This window comes from Ailuropoda melanoleuca, chromosome 15, assembly GCF_002007445.2.
Source record: "Ailuropoda melanoleuca isolate Jingjing chromosome 15, ASM200744v2, whole genome shotgun sequence".
In the NCBI taxonomy this organism is placed as follows: domain Eukaryota; kingdom Metazoa; phylum Chordata; class Mammalia; order Carnivora; family Ursidae; genus Ailuropoda; species Ailuropoda melanoleuca.
In genome coordinates, this window is record NC_048232.1 from 82,124,400 (window position 1) to 82,147,513 (window position 23,114).

A 23,114-nucleotide genomic window follows, 5' to 3' on the forward strand; every position below is an offset into this window, starting at 1 on the left:
GCCGCGCACGCGCAGGGACGGCGGCGCGCGCCAAGGGGGGCACCGCGCGGGTGCAGCCACGATGGAAGGGGGTGCGTACGGAGCGGGCAAAGCCGGGGGCGCCTTCGACCCCCATACCCTGGTCCGGCAGCCGCACACCATTCTGCGCGTCGTGTCTTGGGTAAGAACGGCTGGGTGGCCCGGCCGCGCCGGGGGTGGCGTGTCGTGGGGGCTCGAGCAAGGGCGGTGCGCCCGGACGGACGCCAACCCCGCCGGACCCCGGGCAAAGGTGCCGCAACCGGCGGGGAGCTTTCCGGACGGGGTGCCGGCGCCCGCCCCTCCCTCCTTCCCGGGCCCCGGGCGGGGGTCTCAGCCCTGGCGAGGGGCTCCCGCTTCTGCCGACGGCGCCCTTGCGTCCCGGCGCCCCCATTCGCTTGCGGCCCCCCGTCGCCGTGACCTCCAGGCCGCAGCTATGCAGCTGGCGGCTCGGAGTGCGCGCTGCCGCACGGGCGGATCAGCGGCGGTGGGGACTGAGCCCGGGTTTCAGGTGGCCGTTTTGGTGGGGTGGATCAGGGCGTGGATCATCTCACGGGGAGCACGCCGCGCTTGCCGTGGACGTTCAAGGAGGAGAGGGCCGGAAACCAGGTTTGATGGCTTAGCCCGGAAGGTATGGAGCGATTCCTCCGGAGCCGGATACCTGGCTTCCACCCGGGAACTGCCTCTCCTTCGCTGCGTGACCTTGGGCCGGGAACCACCCAAGAAATGTTTATGGGAAACGAGGAGTTACATTCTGAGGTGGGGAGAGGCAACTCCTCTCTCATGCCTCGGTTTCCCGATTTGTAGAGAGGTGGGAGGAGCCACTTTGGGCTCTGATATTTCCTGAATCCAGACCGCCCCCCGCCCAAGTACACCTGGATGCTTGTGGGGGGGATAGGGAAGAGGTCCCCTACCCACAGGGAAGAGCAGAGAGGCCTGTTCTGGACCTCCGGCCTGGTGGGGGTCAGAATCCCCCAGCAGTAGAGGGTCCCTGCTCAGACCCGGGACTATGGGGGAGGAGGATGGGACAGAGACCCTGAGCACAGAGGGAGGGGTTCAGATGGTCTGGGCAGTACCCCAGAAGAAGAAGGCCAGTTACAGGAGGGAGTGCCTGGGGCCCCGTAGGGTTTGCTGGCCATTGCCCAGGTACTCTCACTAGAGGGCCATGCCTCTGCAGGCCTGGGGCCTATTCCTGTGGGCCCATACCTGAAGGGCTAGGATTAGGGACACTGGGCAGGGTCACTATCAGCGACCCCAAGGGGCTACACCTAAGGCCAGTTGTGGCCTCAGGGTGTTCAAGCTCCCTCACTTGCTAGGTTTTCAGGGAAATATTAGGGTCTGATGGGTGGGACAGCTTGGGTGTTTATCTCTGGCCTCCCAGAGAGAAAGGAAGCTAACTGTCCTTTGTCTGAAAACGTTAAAACCTCCTCCTGGTGCTACAAGAAGCGTAGCCAAGCGTAAACCCCTTTCTTCTCAAGTACCCACCAGATGGGGAGCTCAGTGAGGGCAGGGAAGCCCCAGTGGCAGCACAGGGCCCAGCAGCGGGCCCATCCAGAAGATTCATCTGTGCCAGTCTCCAGCTCCCCAGAGACCCTGACTGGCCCTCGGCAGAGATGGAGCTCTGGGGCGGCACCTGCCTGATCCGGGGGGCCAGCTGTGTGCTCTGCTTCCCTTTGCCAGCCCCTGGACCACGGGCCTGGGGGGGTGAAGCCATTGGCTTTGAGAGGGAGGTGTGGGCAGTTTGCCTGCTTGGAGCACTTCTGCCTGTGATGGCTTCATTTAGGAGAGCTTCATCAAGTCCACTCGGCCCCTAGGGAAGGCGGCATGACTCAGACGCAGCCTTTAGTGCTCGGGGATGGCACAGTCCCACTGGGAAGGAAGCCAGGTACCCCCCGGGCAGAGGCCATGAGAACCAGCAGAGGGGTCTCCCTGCCATGGGAATCAGAGAGGCTTCGTGGAGAAGGTGTTATCAAATTGGGCCTTGAAGGATGAGCAGGGCTTTCCTCCGCTCACATCCGGGTGCGGGGAGACATTCCAAGCAGGAGGAAGGAAGAGTAACTGATGGAGAACCCACTGTGTGCAGGGGGGCGCACGTGGTCACCCAGCTCATCCCCCTACGGCCTGCATCACTCGAGGAAGCAGGCTCAGAGAGACCCAAGGTTCCTGAGCACATAAGCGGCAGACAGAGGATCCGAACCCAAATCTAGGAGTCTCCAGAGCACATTGGTTGCTTCCCCGGGAGCTGGAAGAGGTCAGAATGCCGGCTTTCGGGATTGGGCAGGATAACGGTCAACTGGGCCAACCACCCTCTAATGCCCAAATCCCCCCACCCCCTCCTAGCTCTGCTCACTACCTTTGTGTGAGCAGAGGTGGCTGATACAGGCTGACCGACACCTTTAAAACATATATAGTATTTTTTTCTGATCACGAAAGTAACGCTTGCTGATGTCTGGAAAGTATAAACATCATTTGCAATGGTCACCCAACAATATAAACGTACTGGACTTAATACCACCATACAGCTAACAATGATGACGGTGGTACATTTTATGTCCTATGTGTTTTACCACGATAAAAACGATCAGGAAAAATATCATGCATGATCCCACCGCTCAGGGAGGCCCAGTGCTTCCTTCCAGTCTTTTTCGAAAATGTGTGGTGTGCCAGCATGTTTTAACACGTTGACGAGCATGCAGAAGGTGCAGTTGGAGACCTGTCCTTCGCCCTGGTGTTCCCTTGGGGCCGCCCGGGGTCAGGGAGGCACCAGGCTTCACCTTCAAGCTAACGAAGCCTGAGCTCCGGGGGCTAGGGTGACCGGTTCATCCTGGTTTGCTGGACCTTTCCCAGCTTTAGCGCTGCAAGTCCTGTGTCCTGAGAGCCCCATCAGTCCCACACAAACCTGGACGCCTGGTCCCTCTAACAGGACCACGCCTGTGTCTCTCCCGTGGAGCGGCCCTCGCCCCTTGGGCTCGTGGGCTGGTGATTTTGTGCAATTTGTAAAAAACAGATCTGATTTCTGAAAGAGGGACCCCCATACAGTATAAGCTTCAGGGCCTCTGCAATCCTGGATCTGCCCTGGAACCTGAGCCACCAGGGCGGACGCAGGTCCCCCAGCACCTCCTCTTTGGCTTCTGTAGCTCCTCTCTGCCCCCCTTCCCCACCCACTGGCCCCCAGGCCTGGTAGGTGATTTTGCACAGCAGGCACTGAGCGCTTTGGTTAAGTGGGGAGGGAGCTGGCAGCCCTCTGGCTCAGCTGACTGGGACCTTTCCTGCCTGGGGTGAGGAGGGGATGGCTGAGGTGGGGCTGCGAGGAGGGCAAGCTCAGAGCTGCTGCCTCCGGACCCGGCTGGAGGGCTGGAGGGAGACAGGGCTGTTCTGGCTGGCGGCCAGGAGAAGGTGCCTTTAGGCTTCCCCTCGCCGAACCAGCTGTGACCACCGCTGTGCCTCAGTCTCCCCAGCTTAGTGAGGAGGACGAGCTAGGTCAGAGGTGCTTGCAGACCGTCAGTGGACACCTTTCTGTGTTCTGGAGCCGGGGAAGGGGGGGCACGGAGCTCTGGCAGGGAGCTAGCTGATTTCATATAAAGGACCCCCTTCTCTGTGGCATTTGCAATCTTACTTTTAGAGGGTCCAACTGACCTGCGGGGAAGGAATTTTGACGCCGGTAGAGGAGAGGGTGGTTGGTGTTTCAATGTTCAGTTTGAGCAAACTGGAATGCTAGAATGTTTGAAATTTCGGGGTTGATTTCTGAAGGGCCTTGGCAGTAACATCCCAGGATTCTGTGAGTGGGGTGGGTATCGCCCCCCTCCCCCAAACGACAGAATAAGGCACAACCTGGAGGTCTGTGGGGTCCACATTCAGTATACCTTCTTGGCCTCCCTGTCTAGGTTGCCATGGCACCAAGGGGGGCCCGATGGGGTCTCATTGTCACCGGCACCCTCAATCATCCCAGTGAACGCTGGCTATAAAAGCTGAGTTTGCTTTGGAAACCCAGCAGCTTTGAGATGAGACCCCTTGTCCCCTCTCCTGTCCAGATCGCCATTCCCTAGCCGTCCTGCATCAAAATCCTGGAGCTGTGGGGTGGGGAAAGGGGGTCCGGGGTGGAGATAGAACCTCTGGCTGGCTCTGGCATTCAGTCATTCATTCCACAAATGCCAAGTCCCTGCTGTGCACCAGCCTGTGTGTCCCACCAGAGACACTCTCAGTCCAGTAACACGTACTCTTTTAGGCTTGAGACACTACAAGAAGAAAATCCAGTAGGGAGTCGCTACCACTGCCAGGGGCGTATGGAGGACTTCCAGGGGGAGGTGTCTTCTGAGTTGGTTCTGATAAAGAAGTGCAAAGGGAACATTCCAGGTGGAGGGAACAGCATGTGCAAATATCCAGAGGCATGAGGTCCGAGCGGGCTTTAGAAATGATGGTGAGCTCTTGGGGGTCCTGGGTGTGTGAGTGAGAGTGACATCACACCCCGAGTGCGCTCAAGAGGGGCAGGCAGGGGGCGGCTCACAAAACCTTGGGTGACAGGTGCACACACTGGACTTCATCTGAGGGCCACGGGCAGCCGCAGAGAGGGGTTTCAAGCAGAGAAGCGCTCCCTGTGGCTGCTGTGTGGAGGTGTGGCTTGAGAGGGTTCTGTGGGCAGGTGTCCTGACAGGAAAGGGGTGGCCTCATCCAGCCTGTCCGCTCCCAGCACCTGGCACGGCCCATCACTAACTCAGAGAACTACGTCCATGGAGGTAGACCACATGCTCCTTTGGCGGTTATCACTAACAGTCTTGGAATCTTCTTATCTTTTCATCCGCTGGTGGCCGACCTTTGGCTGGTCCATCTGTCTTAGGTCTGGGATGGAGTCAGTGGCAAGGAGGTCTTCAGATGTTGGCTGGTCGGATCCTGCCTTGTGTCTTGGGCATTTCCTTGTGCACAGGGGCAGTGTGGGAGCTTGAGAGCCTGGGGGAGCCTGGGATTTGACGTGGGGGGCTGGATCACCTGAGCAGGACCTTGGAAAGTCCTGGCCTCTCCAGGCCTCATCTGTGACCTGCAATTGGAATGCTGGGTTTGGGGCAGACTCGAAGCTTTGTGAAGGCGGGCGTTGAAAGGACCCGTTATACATCCACTCCGCCCAGGCCTGTGGCTGTCCCGGTCGAGTGGGTTCTGTTACCCCACTTGAGGTGAGAAGCTGAGGCCCAGAGAGGTTAAGTGGAGCGGCTGGAATCCCAACCGGCAGTTTCCGCTTCAGGGAGACCCAGCCACATGGGGAGAGCCCCACGACCTGCTCCTGCAGGGATCTGCGCCTGCTCCTGGGAAGCTGTGAGGCAAGCCCGAGCCTGGGGAGAAAGGACAAAGGCTGGGGGAGGAGGGGCGGAGAGGAGGAAGAACCAGGAGGAAAGGAAGGGCAGATGGCAGAGCTGGCGAGGGAGCTGCACTTGGCACCCAAACCGGGAGAACCAGCTGGCAGGTGGGAGGAGAGGCAGGACAGGCCATTGGGAAGTGTCTGGGGCCTGGAGGCCTGAGGCCACGTTCTGCACCCCCTCTGACCCTGACTAGTGGTATGACTTGAGCAAGATGCCATGTGCTCGGGGCCTCAGTTTCCCCACCTGTCAAATGGGAAAAGGAGAGTCAGATTGGGCTCGTGGTTCCCAACCTTTCTATCCTCAAAGAACCCCCACTCGTGCTCCTAGTGGACTCCAGGTTGGGGACTTTTGGACCTGTCAGTCTTTGAAGAAGTGATATCAAGAACCACACCCCCACAATGCTTTCGGGGGGGCCCGCAGCAGGGGGGCCTGGGCCCCAGGTCCGTATATATGAGCAGAGTGTCGGTTGGATCCTGGCACGGTGGCTCATACCCCTGTGTTTCTGGAGGACACTTCCCTTCCAGGGATTGAATTATGCTCAACTCCCCTTGGTGGGGGGAAATGAGGGGGACCGTGAGGAGGGGGTGGCTGTTTGGCTGGGACAGCCCTAGGCTGCCAGGCCCAGACTATTTAGATCCCCAACAAGCTGGGGCTTTCAGCTCACGGTCCAGGGCCAAGCGGACATGGCCTGGGTCCCTGAGTCTTCAGCCCCACTCGGAATATCCCTAATTATAAATCACACTGTAACTTGGCCTCCCCCCACATTCCCACTCCCCTGGCAGCCTTCTTAAGGGGGCTCTTCTTTCCCTCATACCCTCCCTCTGCCGAGCCTGGAGGTGGGACAGGGTCCTTCTGGCTCCCGAGGCTGCTTCCAGACCATTCTCCCCCAGCTTTGACTTCCCTGCAGGCCCTGGATCCCCTTCTCTTAGGCCAGCCGCAGGTCACTCCCCTCTTCCTTGAAGGTGCCTACGACTTGGCACTAGCTCTCTCTAGCCCTGCCACTGCCTTCATTCCTGGGGACTGTAGCACCCGCCTCCGTGATCCTGCTCCCTCCTGCGCCTCGCCTCCTCCCACAGTCCTCTCCTCAGGGGGCCATAGCCCCTCTGGCCAGGTGTACTGGAGGCCTGGCCCACCTTTCCAGCAGCTGCCTGCATTCCCCCTCTCCTGTGTCTCCAGCTCTCTCTCACCTCTTGATCCCAGCATCCCTGGGCCTGGGACCTCTGAGCCACTGACCCTTGGGCTGTGCCCTTTCCCCATCCTCCTTGTCCCCCTCCAGCTGGGCTCCTCAGAGGTCTCACCCACCCATGCCCAGCCCCAGCCTCCTGCATCCAGTGCTCACCCTCCGCCCGGGCTCTCTTATGTCTGTGGCCCCGGCGGGCCTCCCTGTAGCCACTTGGCCGGGCCTTCAGAAGACCTGTGTGGTCACAGTCTCCAAGGGTTCTCCCTCAGTTTCTCACCCTGCACAGGCTTTCTTCCCCTCCTCTCCACCATCTGTGACCTTCCCCTTGCCAAACCCAGGTCGTTTGTCATGAACGGCTCTCTCAGCCCAACCTGGCCAGCAGGGAGAGGCTTATCCATCCTCCCCACCAGCCACAGGACACACACACCCTGTCGTCTTCCATGTACTACACACGGGAGTGTGTGCGGGGGGCCTGCTCTTTGCCGGGTGCTCACGGTCTGGTGGAGGGAAATGTGGTGATGAAACCAGTAAAAACACAGATGAGCGCACAGCCCAAGTGAGGAGGCAGTCAGGTCAGGGACAGGGGGGCGACAGTACAGTGGAGATCAGAAGGATGGGGCCAGCCAGGGGGAGAAGCGGGGAGGAGGACTTCCAGGCAGAAGGAGCATCTTGGTAAAGACCGAGAAGTGCAGCAGAGCAGTGAAGAGGCTGCCACCCCCATGGGTGTAAGCTCTGGGGGTCGGAGACTGCGTCTTACGTCACTGCCGTATCCCCGGTGCTGGATGGTGTGTGGTGTCCCGTAAGGGCCCTGTATGTGGGTGAACGAGGTGGGGGACTGCACTGCTCTGCCTTCCCCTTTCCACCCTCCGTCCCTGTTTAGGGTCTCCCACCCAGCCTTCGAGGCCCAACTCAGATATTGCCTCCTCCTTGAAGTCTTCCAGGATCCCCCCGCCCAAGCTTGCTGTCTCCTTGCTTCCTTTGTGCTCTAGATGAAGGGCTGTAAGAACTCTCAAAGCAGAAGGCATTTCCCCCTTTGTGTCTTTCTTCTTCTCTTGAAAGTGAGGCAGCACCTGGGACCAGGTAAGACCTGGAAGTTCTGCAGAGGGAAGGAAACAGTGGACAGTGTCAGGCTTGTAGGAACCAGCAGAGCAGAGGCCAGGCATTGAGGTGAGGAAGAGCTCACAGACTGGTTCTTCTTACCCGCAGAGAGACTGCATAGAGCCTTGGTTTCCCCGTATGCAAAATGGGGAGAGCAGTGCCTGCCCCAGGGGGCCGTTGGGGCATAAACGAGGTCCTGCCTAGGAAGGGCCCCGGTGGTGCTTGGCTGGTGTTCACGACGCTTTTCCAGGGGTGGCATTGCTCCCCTTCCCTACCTCCAGAAGTTCCGGCGTGCCTGGATCTGGGTGAGGAAGCACCTGGGCTATGGCGGGGGGCGGGGGTGTGGGTACTCCTGCCCCCACACAGCAGCCCGGGGCCCATCAAGCAGCTTGTCTCTGGCTCTCGTTGCCCCCTGCCCCCCGTGGTTACACAGGCACAGGAGGGTGAAGGTACGGACGGTGTGGAGAGGAGGGGGAGTCTTCGGGTCAGCCGGCTGAGGCTCCCAGTCCCTTGGGGACCAGAGTCTGCTTGCTCAGGCCCCTGCCCCGCAGAGTCCCCTCTCCACCGCTGAGAATGTGAGGGACAGCTTGCAGGAAGATTACCGCCTCATCCCCTGCAGGTCACACCCAAGGCTTCCGAACAGGGTGCCGGGCAGCGGAGGAGAGAAGGGACCCTGGGAGCCCCCCCGACCTGACCCTGCCTCAGCCCTGCGGCTCCGCACGAGGCTTTCCATGAAGCAGAGTGGCTGCCTGGTGCCCGTCATGTGCCCCTGTGTTGGTTTCAGCCATTTTCCTCATATGACCCCGTGGGAGGCAGGGCCTCATTCCCATGAAGGGGGGCCCCTTGGCAGCCTGACTCATCCCTCAAAAGCACAGCCACTTCTTTCCTCACAGCCTTTCCCTGGGGCCCAGGAGGCAGGATCAGGGACTTTGGTAGGGACACTGGCAGGAAGGCAGGTTCAGCTCGGGGTGACGGAGAGGACTTTTTAGGGAGTGAGCTCCCTGTGGTCAGAGATGTGTAAGCAGAGGCCCAAGCTAAGGATACTGAGGAGCAAATACTGCCTTCTGATTCCCATGCTGCTTCTGCCCATCTCGGGTTTGCCGTTTGCTCCCCTCTAAGCCTTGCCTGACCTGCCCTCTGGGTCCAAGGAGGGAGATGTTCATCCACAAAGGAGCCAATAACTAGGGACATTTGCATGTAATGATGTTATCAAGAAAATAAGGTGGATTATTGAAAAATATTATAGATCTGGGAGTCGGGTCTGGACGGTTTCTCTGAGTAGTTGTCTTGCCCTGAGAGTTGAATGTTGAGAAAGAACCAGCAGGAGCCAGCCTGGGAGATCTGGGGAACCCTGGATATTCCAGGTAGAGGGAACAGCCACGTGCAAAGGCCCTGAGGCAGGAATGAGCTTCGGGGAGAGCTAGAGGAGAGTGACAAGAAAGGAGTCTGTGAGAAGGGCTGGAGGCCTGGGGTTGCGATGGGGCGGGGGATTCGCAGTGGGGGTGGAGGTGGGTAGGATGGAGCAGGGGACTGACCTGTTCAAAGCGATCTGTCCAGCTGCTGTAAAGGGGATGGTGCTGGAGTGGGAGTGGACACACCGAGACTGGGAAGCTGCTGTCATCGCTTAGCAAAAGGTGGTCGTGGCCCTGGTCAGCATGGGGGACATGGGGTAACTTGAGTGACTTGGGGCAGGATGAAGCAGTGGGCCTGGCGCCACCCTGGGTGGCATTTGAGAATGAGCCCAGTTTGGAGCTTGAGCTCCTGGGTGGGAGCCAGTGTGTGGATGGATGAGGGGCGCTGGGGGTCACTGGGGCTGGAGAGGTCAGATAGGAGACCAGCGGCTCAAATAGGGGGACCTCAGAGCCTGCCTAGGGGCTAGACTGTACCCCCAGCCTTGGGAGGGACTAGTAAGAGTTGGGATGGGTGAGCACCCGCTGGCTGTCACTGGAGGAGGCGAGGAGGCCGGAGAGGAGGCTGTCCTGGGTCAGGCGACGTTGCAGCCTGGAGGTGGGCAGCAGCTGGGACCGTGGAGCCAAGGGCTACGGAGCAGATCAGCTGGCTGCCTGCAGTGTGTGGGGCAGGGGCCGGCGACTCCTCCAGCCATCTGGCTTAGGAACATGTCCCAGTAGAGGGTGAGACGGACAGTGCCATTCGGAGCTGGCAGGACCCAAGAGCTCCCCTCTCTACCGTTTATCTGGAGGGAAACCCAGCATGTGCCTAAAGATGGTTAAAGCCCACCTCTGGGGAGCTCCCAGCAAACAGCAGCGACCCCTGCCCCTCATGCTGGCTTGGCCCAGCTCTCCCCGGAGACAGGTCAGCCTGATGCCTGCAGTGGCCCAGACGCGGCCTGCTGCTCTGGGATGTGGAGGAACGGGGGCCCCGCCTCTCCTGCCGGGTGGGGTGGTGACACAGCTCGGCACGGCAGGTGTCCCTCCTGGCACTCATGTTTTCCTGGAGTTTGGGATCTGGAATTCACTCCTGGGGAGGCGGCTGAAGGTAGAGATTTGGCTTACATTCTGGAATGGGGCTGGAGGGGGGCAGGCCTGGGCTAGAGGCAGGCACCCTGCTTACCTGCTATGGGCCAGCCTGTTACGGGCGGGCCAGAGTCCAGGCCTCTCTGAGCCTCAGCTTCCTCCTCTGTGAAATGGGCTAAGTGAGCCTGATTTGTGGAGATGTTTTTAGGTTTATTTTTTCTTTAAAGTTTTTAAAGATACTTTATTTTTATTAGAAAAAGAGATGGAGGGAGGGGCAGAGGGAGAAGGAGAGAGAGAATCTTAAGCAGGCTCCGCAGCCATTGCAGAGTCCGACTCGGGGCTCGATCCCCTCCTGTGAGCTCACGACCGGAGCCAAAACCCGGGCGCCTTAGACGTTTCAGTGAGGACGAAGTGACGTGATTTTTGGCAGGCACTCCCAGTCAATGCAGAGTCCCTGCAGAGGCTGTGGGGTTAGCTCGGGGTCTCCTGGGGGAGGCAGACCCAGGAATGAGTTCCAACCAGGAGCGTGCCCAGGGGCAGGGTGGAGGAGAGTTTTGAAGGGCGAGGTGTTCGGCCTATTTGAAAGATGAAAAAGGTGGGGAAGGGCATTCTGGGAGTGGGGACAGCAGGTGCAGGCTTACCAAACAACATGTGTGTCTCTGAATCCAGTACCCCAAGATCCTAAAATTCTGAGGTACCCCTGATTTGCTTTTCTGAGTACGCCATAGCTCTGTTCCAGCTGCCATCTGGAATCCATTTTTTTAAAATCCATTTTTAAAAAGACCCAGGATTGGATTATAAAGACGGTGAAAAAACAGCCTCGGCCCATTTACATTGGTGCCTTTAAAAAAAAATTTTTTTTTATAGCATTTTCTTTAGTTCAAGGAAAAGGGGTGTTTTTCTCTGTGCCTTCCCGTGACCAGCAGCCTCTCTGGTAACCCCCCCCCCCACCAGGCCACCGTGTCCTGTTTCCAGGGCGCTGGTTTGCCCTCACGGACCTGTGGCCCGGGCCTCCAGCAGAGGCGCTTGTCAGGAAGAGTTCGGCCACAGCAGCATAGAATGTCATTCTGGTTTAATTTCCATGCGTTCCCTGCTGCAGATCCGGCCTTAGCAAGTCCCCTGGAGGCCGCCTGTGCTGACGCGGAGCCTGGCACAGGGCTCAGAGACACTTGGGTTTGAGTCCGCAGCCACCCCGACCAGCCGCGGCCCTGGGCAGGTCCCCGAGTGAGGAGGACGCATTTCAGTCACCTAGCAGACCCTGAGGGAGCCCCCGCCTCCTCCCAGCGGGATGGGAGCTCTGGGGGACGGAAACCTGAGGCTCATGCCCGCTCTTGGGGGGCTCCCTCCCACTAGGGTGAAGGGACGGCCGCTAAATGGAGAAGTTAACCCGGGCCTTGCAGGGTCCTGGAGGGAGTTTGGGGACCGCAAGGGACCAGTTGTGTATCCTTGGCAGCACCTCTCCCTGTGTAGCCTGTCGGGCCGGTCTCCCTGCCCTGGGCCAGCTCTGCAGGTGCCGGGCACGCGGCATGCGCACCTGTGTCCCCGGTGGTCATCAAGCCACCCCCAGCCCCCGTTGCTCTTCCTCTCTCATCTCCCTCCGCCGACCTGTCAGCAGATGCTGCTGGCTTTCTCTTGCACACGTGTTCAGCGCCCACCCTGTCCCACCGCCACCACTGCCCACGCCTGCCTAGCCCCCAGGGGTCTCCCAGCTTTCACCTGCCCAGGGTGGCTCTTCTCAGACCTAAGTCACATCAAGTCACCCACCCGCTCTTAGGCCTGAAGTGGCTCCAAACTCTCCTGCCCCTGGAGGCTCTGGGGGTCAGGCTCTGCCGACCTGGGTGGCAGCTGGCTCCGTCTCCATGGAACATAACCCATGCAGGTAGAACCTGGGTTCAGAGAGGAAATGGTGGGGGGGGGGAAGGTGAGCAGTGGAGGGAGGTGAGGCTCAAGGGCCTTGACAGCTAGCCCGGGAAGCTCGGATTATGTCCGCCAGGCGGTGGGGAACAGCTTTAGGGACCTTCATGCTGCAGGGTGGGGATGGAGATCCACGGGTCTGGTCACCCCCCTGTGACACCGTGGTCCATCTGGCCTTGTGTTCCCTCCCCCACCTCTCCCTCCCCGTCCTGGGCGCCTCTTCAGCCCCTCCTCGGTCACTTCCTCCCACCTTCGGCCTCTGCCCTTTCTGTTCTGCCCAAAACACGCTTCCCCTCATCTTGGCACGGCTGGCTGCTTTCTCATCTGTGCTCAGAAATCGCCGCCTCGGCTCCCTTTCCTGACCCCTGCTGCCCCCCCACCCCCGCGTTGGTCAGCGGCAGTCTGGCGTTGGGGACGCTGCCTCCCCGGCACGTGCAGGTCCCCACGTGCGTGACCTCATTACTTCCCCACAGCACGCCAGTGGTTCGAGTGCTGTGGTTGCCCCTCTTTACGGATGAGGGGACTGAGGCTCAGAGAGGGCGAGTCACTTGCCCAAGGTGACTCTGAGCTGTGAGGAGAGCCGTGGGCTGGAGAGGAGGACCAGAGCTGGCACAGAGCCTCCTCTCTCTGCCCCGCCCTTGGGCCCCACCGGTTCCTCGGAGGATGTTGTGATCTTGTGCCTTACCCTCCTGGGGACACGCTGCCTCCAGCATGTGCCTCCTGGCCTCTCCAGGGACTCCCTGCTTCTCTCCCCCAAGAGGGCCCTGTCTTAATGGTTCCTTCTCTGCTGTCCCCAAGGCCCCAACTTCCGCCCACCTGTTTCCCTCCAACCTCCTTTTGGCCTGCTTTTGGCAGGGGGTCCACCCTTGTCCCCACCCCTGGTGGAGCATGTCTGGCAGGAAGTGCTGCCCAAGACGGCCTTCCTGGTGCTCTTCCTTCTTTCCTGGGGCCTCTGAAGAAGGGAGTTAATCCTTGCTAAGCCCGTCCCGTGCACTGCTCTGCTCAGGGCACTTACCTGTAATTCTCCCATTAGCCCTAAAGGGAAGGTGAACTTTTGCAGAGGACCAGTCTGAGGCTCAGAGAGGTTGTCATTTCCTGAGGCCACCCAGCCTAAGCAGCAGGCCTGGGATTTGACTCCAGCAACCCCGTGTGACTCGTCAGTGTCTGGAGTGCCCTCTAATGGAGAGGCTTTTCCATTCTGCTGGATTGGGGACGTCAGGTGACATCCGGAGCTGGGCCTCAGATTCCTGACCCGACAGGTTCCTGGTAGGGACCTTGGACTTCTCTTGGCGCACTGGTCCAAGGGGCTGCGTGAATGGCAGTCCCGGAGGTGTGCTGTGCATGGCTCTGGCCACCAGCCATCAGAGACTGTCTTCATCGCCCGGTGTCCAGCATCTGCCTGGCTTGTCCAGACTGTCAGTAGCCCGGGAGTCCCTTAGGCAATTGCTGTGAAGTCCGGACTTCCTGTCTCTCCCCTCCCATGCCCCCGAGCACCAGACTTGGCACTCAGTCACACTGCAGGAGAGACTACCCCTCCTTCAGGGCCCACCTCCTGAAGCTGGGAGTCAGCTTGGTCAGGTGAGGAAGAGCACAGGGCTGAGAATTGGAGACACGTGGGGTCAGGATCAGACTGTCCTGTTGACAGCAGTGCCCCCTGCTGTTTCTGAGGCTCAGTTTTCCTACGCCGGTAATTGGGGGCAGTGCGAATTGCCCTCTGTGCTTCGTGGGGTGATCGTGAGGACGCAGAACGTGTGACAGGGCCACGCCGAGAGCCAGCATGCCCGCACGGGGCTGGACCGTGGCCGTGTATACACTCTCAAGTCTGAAGTGGCAAATGTGTGGCTCATGGGCCACCACGGCCCATCTGTGTGCTCATGGTTGAACCAGGACACAGCCCCACAATCTTGTCTTTCTTTTTTTAATTGCAGAAAAACTCACATAGCACGCAGTAACCAATTTTAAAGCACACGGCTCAGTGGCATTTATGTTGTGCAACGATTACCTCTGTCTAGTTTCAAAACTTTTCATCACCCCACAAAAAACACCCCAAGCTCATTAAGTAATCACTCCCCATCCTCCCCTCCTGCAGCCGGTCACCTCTGGTCTGCTGCTTGTCAGTTTTGCCTGTTAAGGATACAGTACATAAACAAAGTCATGTAACATTGACCTTCTGTGTTTGACTTCCTTCGCCTCTTTTTTCACTTGTTTTAAGGTTCATCCGGTTGTAGCACGTGTCAGAACTGTTTTGTTGTTTGTTTGTTTTAATGATGGAACACTATTCCATTATGTGGATATGCCACAACTTGTTTCTTCATTCATCCATCGATAGACATTTGGGTTAGAATTCTTCTTAACACACAGTGCCATGAACCAGTGATCTCCAGACTTTTGGTCATGCCCTCCTTTAGGAAAAAAAACTTTTGAATCAATCCTCCCATTAAATGTAGATTTATCTGTTTTATATACATTACTACTACACAGATCCAGTACATTACAAAACCCATGTAAAGTATGGACATCTGAGGGGTACCCGGGTGGCTCAGATTAAGTGTCTGCCTTGGGCTCAGGTCATGCTCCCGGGGTCCTGGGATCAAGCCCCATGTCGGGCTCCCTGCTCAGCGGGGAGTCTGTTTCTCCCTTCTGCCCCTGCTCATGTGCGCTCTCTGTCTCTCTCTCTCAAATAAATACTTTAAAAAAAAATAAAGTATAGACATCTTAGGAAATGAGATTAAAAAAATAATAGTACTTCTCCTGTGTTTTCCCACTCCTGCCACGGAGTTACTGCCCATCCTGAGTATCAGGTGAGGATGAAAACGTGCCTGAAATTATAGCTTCTTATTTTAGAAAAATTGGAAAACACAAAGAAGTGGAAAACAGACAGTAAAATCCCCTCCAGCCTCTGCATCAAGCTCACTGAAGACCACCGCTGAGGCTCTGCCTGTTGAGTCCGGGCCCCTTCGTCCTCAAACGGTTTCAGGGGAGGGAGAGGCAGAAGGATAAAGCATGAACTTTTTTTTTTTCTTAAGATTTTATTTATGAGAGAGAGAGAGAGAGAGAGAGCACCCAAGTAGGGGGAAGGGTAGAGGGAAAGAGACAAGCAGACTCCCCATGAGTGGGGAGCCCAATGCAGGGCTCGATCCCAGGACCTTGAAATCATGACCTGAGCTGAAGTCAGAGGTGCCCTTGAAGCATGAACTTTAGAGTCCAGCCCTGGACTCTAAAACCTTATGGTTTTGTGACTCTGGTCACATGAATCAATACTCATACCTTAACTGTCTCATCTGCAAAATGCTGGTGATACTAATGTATTAGTTAGCTATTGCTGTGTAACAAAATATCCCAAAACGAAGTGGCTTTAAACAACAGATGTGTCCTCTCCTAGTTTCTGACGTCAGGAATCTGCTTAGCCAGCTGCCGCTGCCTCAGGATCTCTCATGGGTCACAACGTGGGGTCAGCCATGGCTGTGATTCTATCTGCAGGCTGAGGGCGGATCCATTTTCGAGCTCGCTTACCTGGTACTGGCAGGACTCAATTCCTTATGGGCTGAGTTGACTGTTGGCTGGAAGCCTCTGTCAGTCCATGCCACGTGGGCCTCTCCACGGGGCGGCTCAAAACATGGCAGCTTCTTCCATTAGGGCAAGCAAGTAGGGAGTGGCAAGAGAGGGTAAGCAAGGTGGAAGCCAAAGTCTTTGTGCTCCCCTGCAGAGATGTTATCTATTGCTTTTTGCAATATGCTGTTGGTTAGAAGTGAATCACGAGGACCGGCCCACACTCAAGGGGAAGGAGGTTGCACAAGGCTGTGAATACCGGGAGGTGGGGTCGGGAGATGGGGGGGCCACCTACCCAGCTACAATAGACCCACCACAGAGGGTCAGTGGGGTAAACGAGGTACCACGTGCACTGTGCTTGGGGGCGTGCCGGTTGCCCTGTCATTGGCCAGACTGTGACTGGTGTTACTCTTTTTTTTTTTAATTAATATATTTATTTGAGAGAGAGAGAGAGAGAGAGAACGAGCGATGGGAGGGGCAGAGGGAAAGAACCCCATGGAGACTCCCTGCTGAGCGCAGAGATGGCCACGGGGCTTGATCCCAGGACCCCGAGATCATGACCCGAGCCAAAACCAAGAGTCAGAGGTTTAGGGGCACCTGGGTGGCTCAGCTGGTTAAGCGTCTGCTCAGGTCATGATGGGAGATGGGGCTGGGCCTGTGCCAGCATCTGGGGGAGGCAGCTTAGGGGTGGGTGCTTGGCAGTTCTGCCTCCAAGAAGGGCATGAGACCACTCGTTCTGGGAGGCCAGGTCCAATTCTAGAGGAATCTTGGTGTCAGGAGAGGAAGGCCTCTCAGGACCTGGTGGGTACGTACCTGATGGTACGGGCAAATCTGCGGTCAGAGGGTCCTTAGAACCCGAGGCGGAGGAAGGAAGTGATTGTGCCCTCCTGCGCCGTGTGCCCCTAAGCGCGTTGTCCTCCCTCTCTGGGCCTCCCCTCCGAAATGCCCGCTTAACAACAGCCTTGTGGCTGTTTGGGGTGAAGAGGGCTCACTGGGGTGGGGGCAGGCAGCAGGCCGAGGGGCGTAGCCTCCCTTCTCCAGGCCCGGTGCTGGGTCCCATGCCCGGCCCCTCCCCCCCCAACAGGTGTTCTCCATCGTGGTGTTCGGCTCCATCGTGAACGAGGGCTACCTCAACAGCAACTCGGGGGGCGAGCAGCTCTGCATCTACAACCACAACCCCAGCGCCTGCAGCTACGGCGTGGCCGTGGGCGTGCTCGCCTTCCTCACCTGCCTGCTCTACCTGGCCCTGGACGTGTACTTCCCGCAGATCAGCAGCGTGAAGGACCGCAAGAAAGCCGTGCTGTCCGACATCGGAGTCTCAGGTGAGTCCCCCCGCCCCAGGGGGCACCCCCCCAGCGCAATAGAGCCTGCAGAGGGCTGCCCCGGCCACGGCGGGGGGCGGTGAGGGGACAGACTTGGGGTCACGTGGCTGGCAACGGGGAGCGGTGGGACCAGGGGTGGGCCTGAGATCCTGGGACGGCCCTCAGCTCCACAACAGGGAGGGGACGGGGCTTCCTGCCCTCCGGGCCTTTTCTCTGTCACCTCGTTTGGTGGAACCTCGTTGAGAAGTAAGGCAAGTAAGGCACACAGTCCAGGCCCGAGGAGGGTGACCTGCTGCCCCTGTCCTCCAGAAACAGCCTTTGGCAGAGATGACCTGACCTTTGTCCCCACGAGTTCTGAGGGTCTGATCACTGGGTGCTTTGGTCGAGGGGCAGTGAGGCTTTGGCTGTGGTCTCAGGCCTCTGGCTGGGACCTCCCCCCCATTACTGGGCCTGGGACTCTCAGGATGAGCCTGGCTGACTGGAAGCAGTAAGGCCAGTCCCTTAAACTTGAAAGAGGGAATGGAAATACTAGTTCTCAAACTGTATTCCGTGGAGCCCCAGGGTTCCCCAGCAGTGCCTATGGGAGATATTGGTCTCCAGACAGCCCAGCCCTTCGACACGCACAAGCTTTATCAGAGCAGCTCTGGTTCTCTCTGGGTGGACTCTGGGCACCCACAGATCTCATTGCCACGAGGCTCCCATGGCTCAACTCCGCAGGCCCCTCCCTAACCTCAGGCTTTGCGGGGCTGCAGGCACAGGAGAAGTCAGTGCTCAGACCCACGCAGCCCAGCTGTCCCCCTTGCCCAGCCTCCTCCAGCCTCTCTCTGCCCACTTCTCTGGGAGGCCGCAGTGGGCCGGGGGTCAGACCAGTGCCCCTCCCAAACTGCTGCAGGGCGCTCTGCAGTCCCCAGGCAGGGATTCAGCTGGGAAATCTGTGTTTGGCTGAGGTGACAGAAATGTCTGCCCAGGCTGACTGACTTTTCTCTCTCTGTCTCTCCCTCCTTCCCTCCCCTCACTGCCCCTGGCTCTCCCCGGCTCTGCTGCTGGCTGCGCGGCCTGCACGGCCGGCTCCTTTATGTGCTCTCTCTCCCGCTCCGCGTCTGACCAACCTCCCTGCTCTGGCCTCACCTTCCCCTGTGCTCCCCTCTCTGCCCCCCCCCGCCCCCGCCTAACCCTTTGGGGGTGGGGGAGTGTGGGAGCCGTGCTTCTCCCTGTTCCTCCCCACTCACCCTCTCTCGCATGTGGCCCCTTCTGCCTGGCCCTGGTGGACCCCCCAGCCTTCTGGGCCTTCCTCTGGTTTGTGGGTTTCTGCTTCCTGGCCAACCAGTGGCAGGTGTCCAAGCCCAAGGACAACCCGATGAATGAAGGGACAGATGCGGCCCGGGCGGCCATCACCTTCTCCTTCTTCTCCATTTTCACGTGGGTGAGTACAGCGCCCGCGCAGCACGCACTCTCCCGGCCCAGCCAGGCCTGGGCTGCCGGCCTTGCCGCTTCGCCAGGGCCTCCTGCTTCCCGGGGCCCGAACGGCCCCCTGCGTCTCTCCTCGACGCTCACACACAGCTGCTTCCTGAGGAAGGAGGCTGTCGCCAGTGCCAGCGAGGACAGTCCCCTAGGACGGGAGACCCTCGCTTTGGCACAGAGCACCCCTCCAGTGATCATGAACGCCCCTCACAACACTCTGGTAGCTGGGTCTTGGGCGTTTACTATAACCTTTTCCAAACACAAGCAGAGGCCTAGCCGGGAAGGTAAGGCTTTGTAGTTCCGAGCCCAGGCCTAGGCGTCAGGAGACCTGGGCCACATCTTGGGGCTGCCTCTAATTTTCCGGTCCTCTGTCTTCCCACCTGTAAAATCAGGAGATTGGATTTGGGGTGGGAGGGTGTCACAAACCCAGATGCCCATGGGGCAGGCAGCATGTGAGAAATGATGAGTGGGCCGGTGGCAGGTGCATGGCCCATAAAGGGCACCCTCAGCTCCTGTTCCAAAGCAGAAATGGGGATCCACACTGGCCAGGTCTTCCTGTTTTCCAGGGAAACCAGAAATCTGAATTTCTGTGTGAAATCTGATCTTTTATGTGTTAGCAATTTATTCAAGTTAACAAAAAAATACCATGTGGATCAAAGAAAGCACGTCTCTGGGCCCGACTGGCCAGACGGCCCCCCTTGGCAAGCTCTGGACCCAGGCTGGGCCTTCTTTCCCACTGGTTCCAGGTTGCCTTGATATGTACTTCTTCTCCCCTCATCTCCCACCTGTAGGTGTCTGGGGTCACATGGGCTCCAGGCTCCCATCCCAAGGGTTCTCCCACCCCTGCATGCACCCCCTTCCCCTCCAGGCCTTCCAGCAGACCTGAGCCCAGCCTTTTGCAAAGAGCCCCTGGGGCTGGATATGGACAGCCTTCGCCCCTCCTGCAAAGCGTGCTGCAGCCAGCCCTCCCTGTCCCTCTACCCTCCTGCGCTTGTCCTGGAGTGACTTTCTGCTCCTTACGATGGCCCCTGAATATCCATTTTTCTCTTGGGAGCCCCCCCCCTACCCGCAATGCAACATTAGGAGCTAGAGTTTAGAGAACACCTGTGGTTCGGGCCCCAGCTCCCCAGCTGTGGTCACACCAGCCGTCCAGGTCCTCAAGGTTGAGCAGGAAGAATCAGGTGACCCCAGGGCATCTCAGACCAGAGAAGGTGCCCCATGTGTGGGGATGACCCAGCTCCCCCCCTCAGCCCTACAGGGAGGTGTTTGGAACAGTGAGCCCTGAGATGGGGGTGGGGTTCATGGAGGAGGAGTGGGTGATTGGACACCAGGACTTCCAGGGGCAGATCCAAGAGCCTGACTGACAGGCTCCCACTGGCCCACTGAAGCCAGCCTCCCTGCTGGCACTTCTGCCTTTCCCAGCTCTTCCCCACTGGCCTCACCCCTGCTCTCTCCTGGCAGAGCCTGACCGCAGCCCTGGCCGTGCGGAGATTCAAGGACCTTACCTTCCAGGAGGAATACAGCACACTGTTTCCCGCCTCGGCACAGCCGTAGGCCTGCCCAGCTTCCAGAGGCAGGGGTGCCCCGTGTCATGCACAGTTGTGGGGGGCGGCCTGCTGCCTGGAGTGGCCAGGATACCAGGGCACGCAGGGCAGGGGAAGGCTGGCTGGTGAGGCCAGTTCAGACCTGCCACTTATTCACTTGTTGCCTCCTTTGTGTTTTGTTTTTCCATTTATTCAGTAAACATTTATTGAGCTGTGTTGTGCCTAGTGATGAATCAGACGGGGTCCCTGGCCCCCGGAGCCCACGGGCTGGGGAGGGGAAGACAAACAAATGCAGTTTCCCCCAAACAGACTGCCAGGGACTATCAGAGGGTTGGAGGTGGGTCGTACACGGGCTGCCAGGGTGCTGACTCTGGGCATTGGGAGAGCCTGGCCCTCACTGCAGCACGAAGGCTGACCTTACAGTCCCTGTGGAGGCTGGCTGCTGGGGGAGCCTGGCCGAGGACGTCAGAGGACTCCTCTCCTGGCTCTGCTCTCATATGCTGTGTGACCCTGGGCAAAGCTCTGCACCTCTCTGAGCCTCCGTCCACTACCCAGTGGACCAACCTCTCAGGGCTGTTGTGCAGATGAAAGAAAGGCTGGCGCAGGGCTTGGCACAGAGATGCTCAATAAATGTAGGTCTTTTGTTCTTTCATACATTCATTCATTCATTCTCTCCCAGGAGTCAGAGACACCTCCATAATCCCTGCTTTGGGGGCAGTTCTCATGGGGTGAGTCCTTGTTCTTCCAAAAGGCTCTGGCCTCCGGTTCTACACGGCCTCCAGTTATCTGGGCAGGAACCACCTATCCCTCCACTCTCTGCAGGAGCTGAGGGAGTCTTAGAGCAAATAGGCCCCCAGAGCAAAGCACAAGGAGAGTGAGCTTCCTAACTCTAGAGGCATACAAGTGCAGTCGGCCGCAGACAGTGTACCCACTCTGATGAAGCAGGGCCAGGCGCGCCACCAGGTCGCTGGGCTCTGAGCAGAACTCCCAGCCTCCCCTTTGCACCCCAGTCCAGCAGGGTCCCTGTCCTGCTCCCCCCCCACCCAGGCTCTTGTGTTGTGGCCTCGAACTGGCTGGCGAAGGGAGGCCTGAGTTCCTCAGCTCAACTCCTGTATGCCTGGTCCGCCTTTCTCAGGCTCCTGTACTGCTTTAAACAGCCACCATTCAGAAGGACTGCCCCTCAGAGCTTTTACCAGTGACACAAAACGTCAGTGCCTAGTCACTGGGCTTCTGGAATTTTCTAGAATAAAATGCCAAGCACACTTCACCCCCTGCCTCTCACCAGATGGCCCTTTGGGGTTCCTTGTTGGTTTCTTGCCTTGTCAGGGGGCTGATGAAAGGGAAGGAGATGGGGAGAGCCCTGGCCAGGGAAGAGGCAGGACCTCTGTGTCCAGGTCTGGGTTCTGGCACTAACTCTGCCATGACATCTCCCTTAACTAAGCCTCAGTCTTCCCAGCCCAAAAGCAAGTATATAGAGCATTAGCATCTTCCCATCAGTCTTGCCGGGTAGTCTGCTAGAAAGATCTCGGGCGGAGGCTTTCCATGTAAACCTAAAAGCTGTTTTTAAAAATTTATTCCCTAGCTTGGTGTGGTCGATGTCATTGTCCTTAATAACAATGCAATTGTTTTTGCTGAAAAAGAATTTCCCACCTACGTACATGTGCTGTAGACAAGGCTTTCCCAACTAGGTCCTGTGGGAAAAGGGCTTTGTTGGTCAGATAAGGTTGGCAAATGCTGCTTGCCATAGTTTTCCCCTGGGGGATCCCAGCATACATGAGTCAAGGCTCTGACAAGTCCTGTGGCCCTGAAACTTATTTTACTCTGTTCCCAAACTTGTTTGACCATATGTTTTAGTTAGCATGAGGTTCAGCAGCACGTGATATTATAAACCACAGCGGTTTAAATGAAGCCCAAGTCTGAGAAGACAGTCCAGGGCTGGCATAGTGGCTCCAGAGGTCTTTCGTGACCCAGGCCTTTCCCATCCCTCCAATTTGGCTCATGGACCTCGTGGTCCTGCGTGGCAGCTAGGGCTCTAGCTACCACATCTGCATTCTGGGCATCAGGTCCAAGGGTGGGACAGAGGACTTGGGGCAGTGTGCTGGCCAGGACTTAGTCACGCGCTTACACCTAGCTGCAAGAGAGATGGGACAGCTTTTAGGAGATACCAGCCCTTCTCTAGCCCACCAAGAACCTGTGTTCCCCATTCCGCATAACACCCCTGAGAACACAGTTTGAGAATGGTGTTGTGGCCTTTGGGCCGTTTTAACACTCCAGAGCGGAGGATGTTTGCTGACCCATCGGGACCTCTGGGATTGGGGGACAGGGGACCGGTGACTTCTGAAGGTCTTTCTGGCCGGATGGACAGTGTGGCTCTGCATGTCTCGAGGGCTGGCCGCCAGGACAGACTCCCCCACAGTCAGGCTTGGTCTTGTCTCGGGTGCTTTGAGGATATTTAACCCGTACTGCCTGTGTCCTGTGAACTAACTACCACTAACCCGCTGTTCTTGTCTGTCTCTCCTCTAACCACCCCCTCCCACCTGTCCTTGTCCCCGCTGGCCCCCGTCCCAGGCGGGCCAGGCCGTGCTGGCCTTCCAGCGGTACCAGATTGGCGCCGACTCGGCCCTCTTCTCCCAGGACTACATGGACCCCAGCCAGGACTCCAGCATGCCTTACGCCCCCTACGTGGAGCCCAGCGCCGGGCCAGACCCCGCCGGCATGGGCGGTACCTACCAGCAGCCAGCCAACGCCTTTGACACCGCCCCAGGGCTACCAGTCACAGGGCTACTGAGCTGCAGTGACCACCTGCCCCTCGCCTGTCCCCGCCCCGTCCCCAGCTGCCCCCCGCCCTTTCCCCCTGCCCACACCCAGACCCCTGCTCCCTCCCAGGCTGCCCTGCCCAGCGCCTCGGCAGCCTCTGGGTTGTTCCCCTGAGGTCCAGGGCAGCTCAGGGTGGGCTGGGGCCGCAAGGGGTTGGAGGTTTGTCTCCACGTGTGTGCAAGTCTGTCCAGCAGGGGCTGGGGGCATTCGCGTTCGTGCATTGTGTCACCGAGCGTTCATAGAGTGCCTGCTGTGTGTCAGATATGTGCTTGACACCGGTGGTGAGAGACCAGTGGTCCCGGGAAGAGGGAAGACGAGGCACAGAGAAGCCCCGCTGGTCCCAGAAGTGGAAATCAGTGTGAAAGATAGACTGGATGGTGCTGGGAAGGTTT

General features: G+C 58.4%; 1 protein-coding gene across 1 annotated transcript; it reads left to right on the forward strand.

The window, feature by feature from the left end:
- Positions 1 to 6: 6 nt before the first annotated feature.
- On the forward strand, positions 7 to 22,827 carry SYNGR1 (synaptogyrin 1). Its single transcript, XM_034644530.1, is given in 5 exon segments — positions 7 to 160; positions 16,663 to 16,900; positions 18,178 to 18,323; positions 22,474 to 22,661; positions 22,663 to 22,827. Coding segments are annotated over 5 exon segments (702 nt in total). The 5' UTR covers positions 7 to 61; the 3' UTR covers positions 22,694 to 22,827.
- Positions 22,828 to 23,114: the final 287 nt, after the last annotated feature.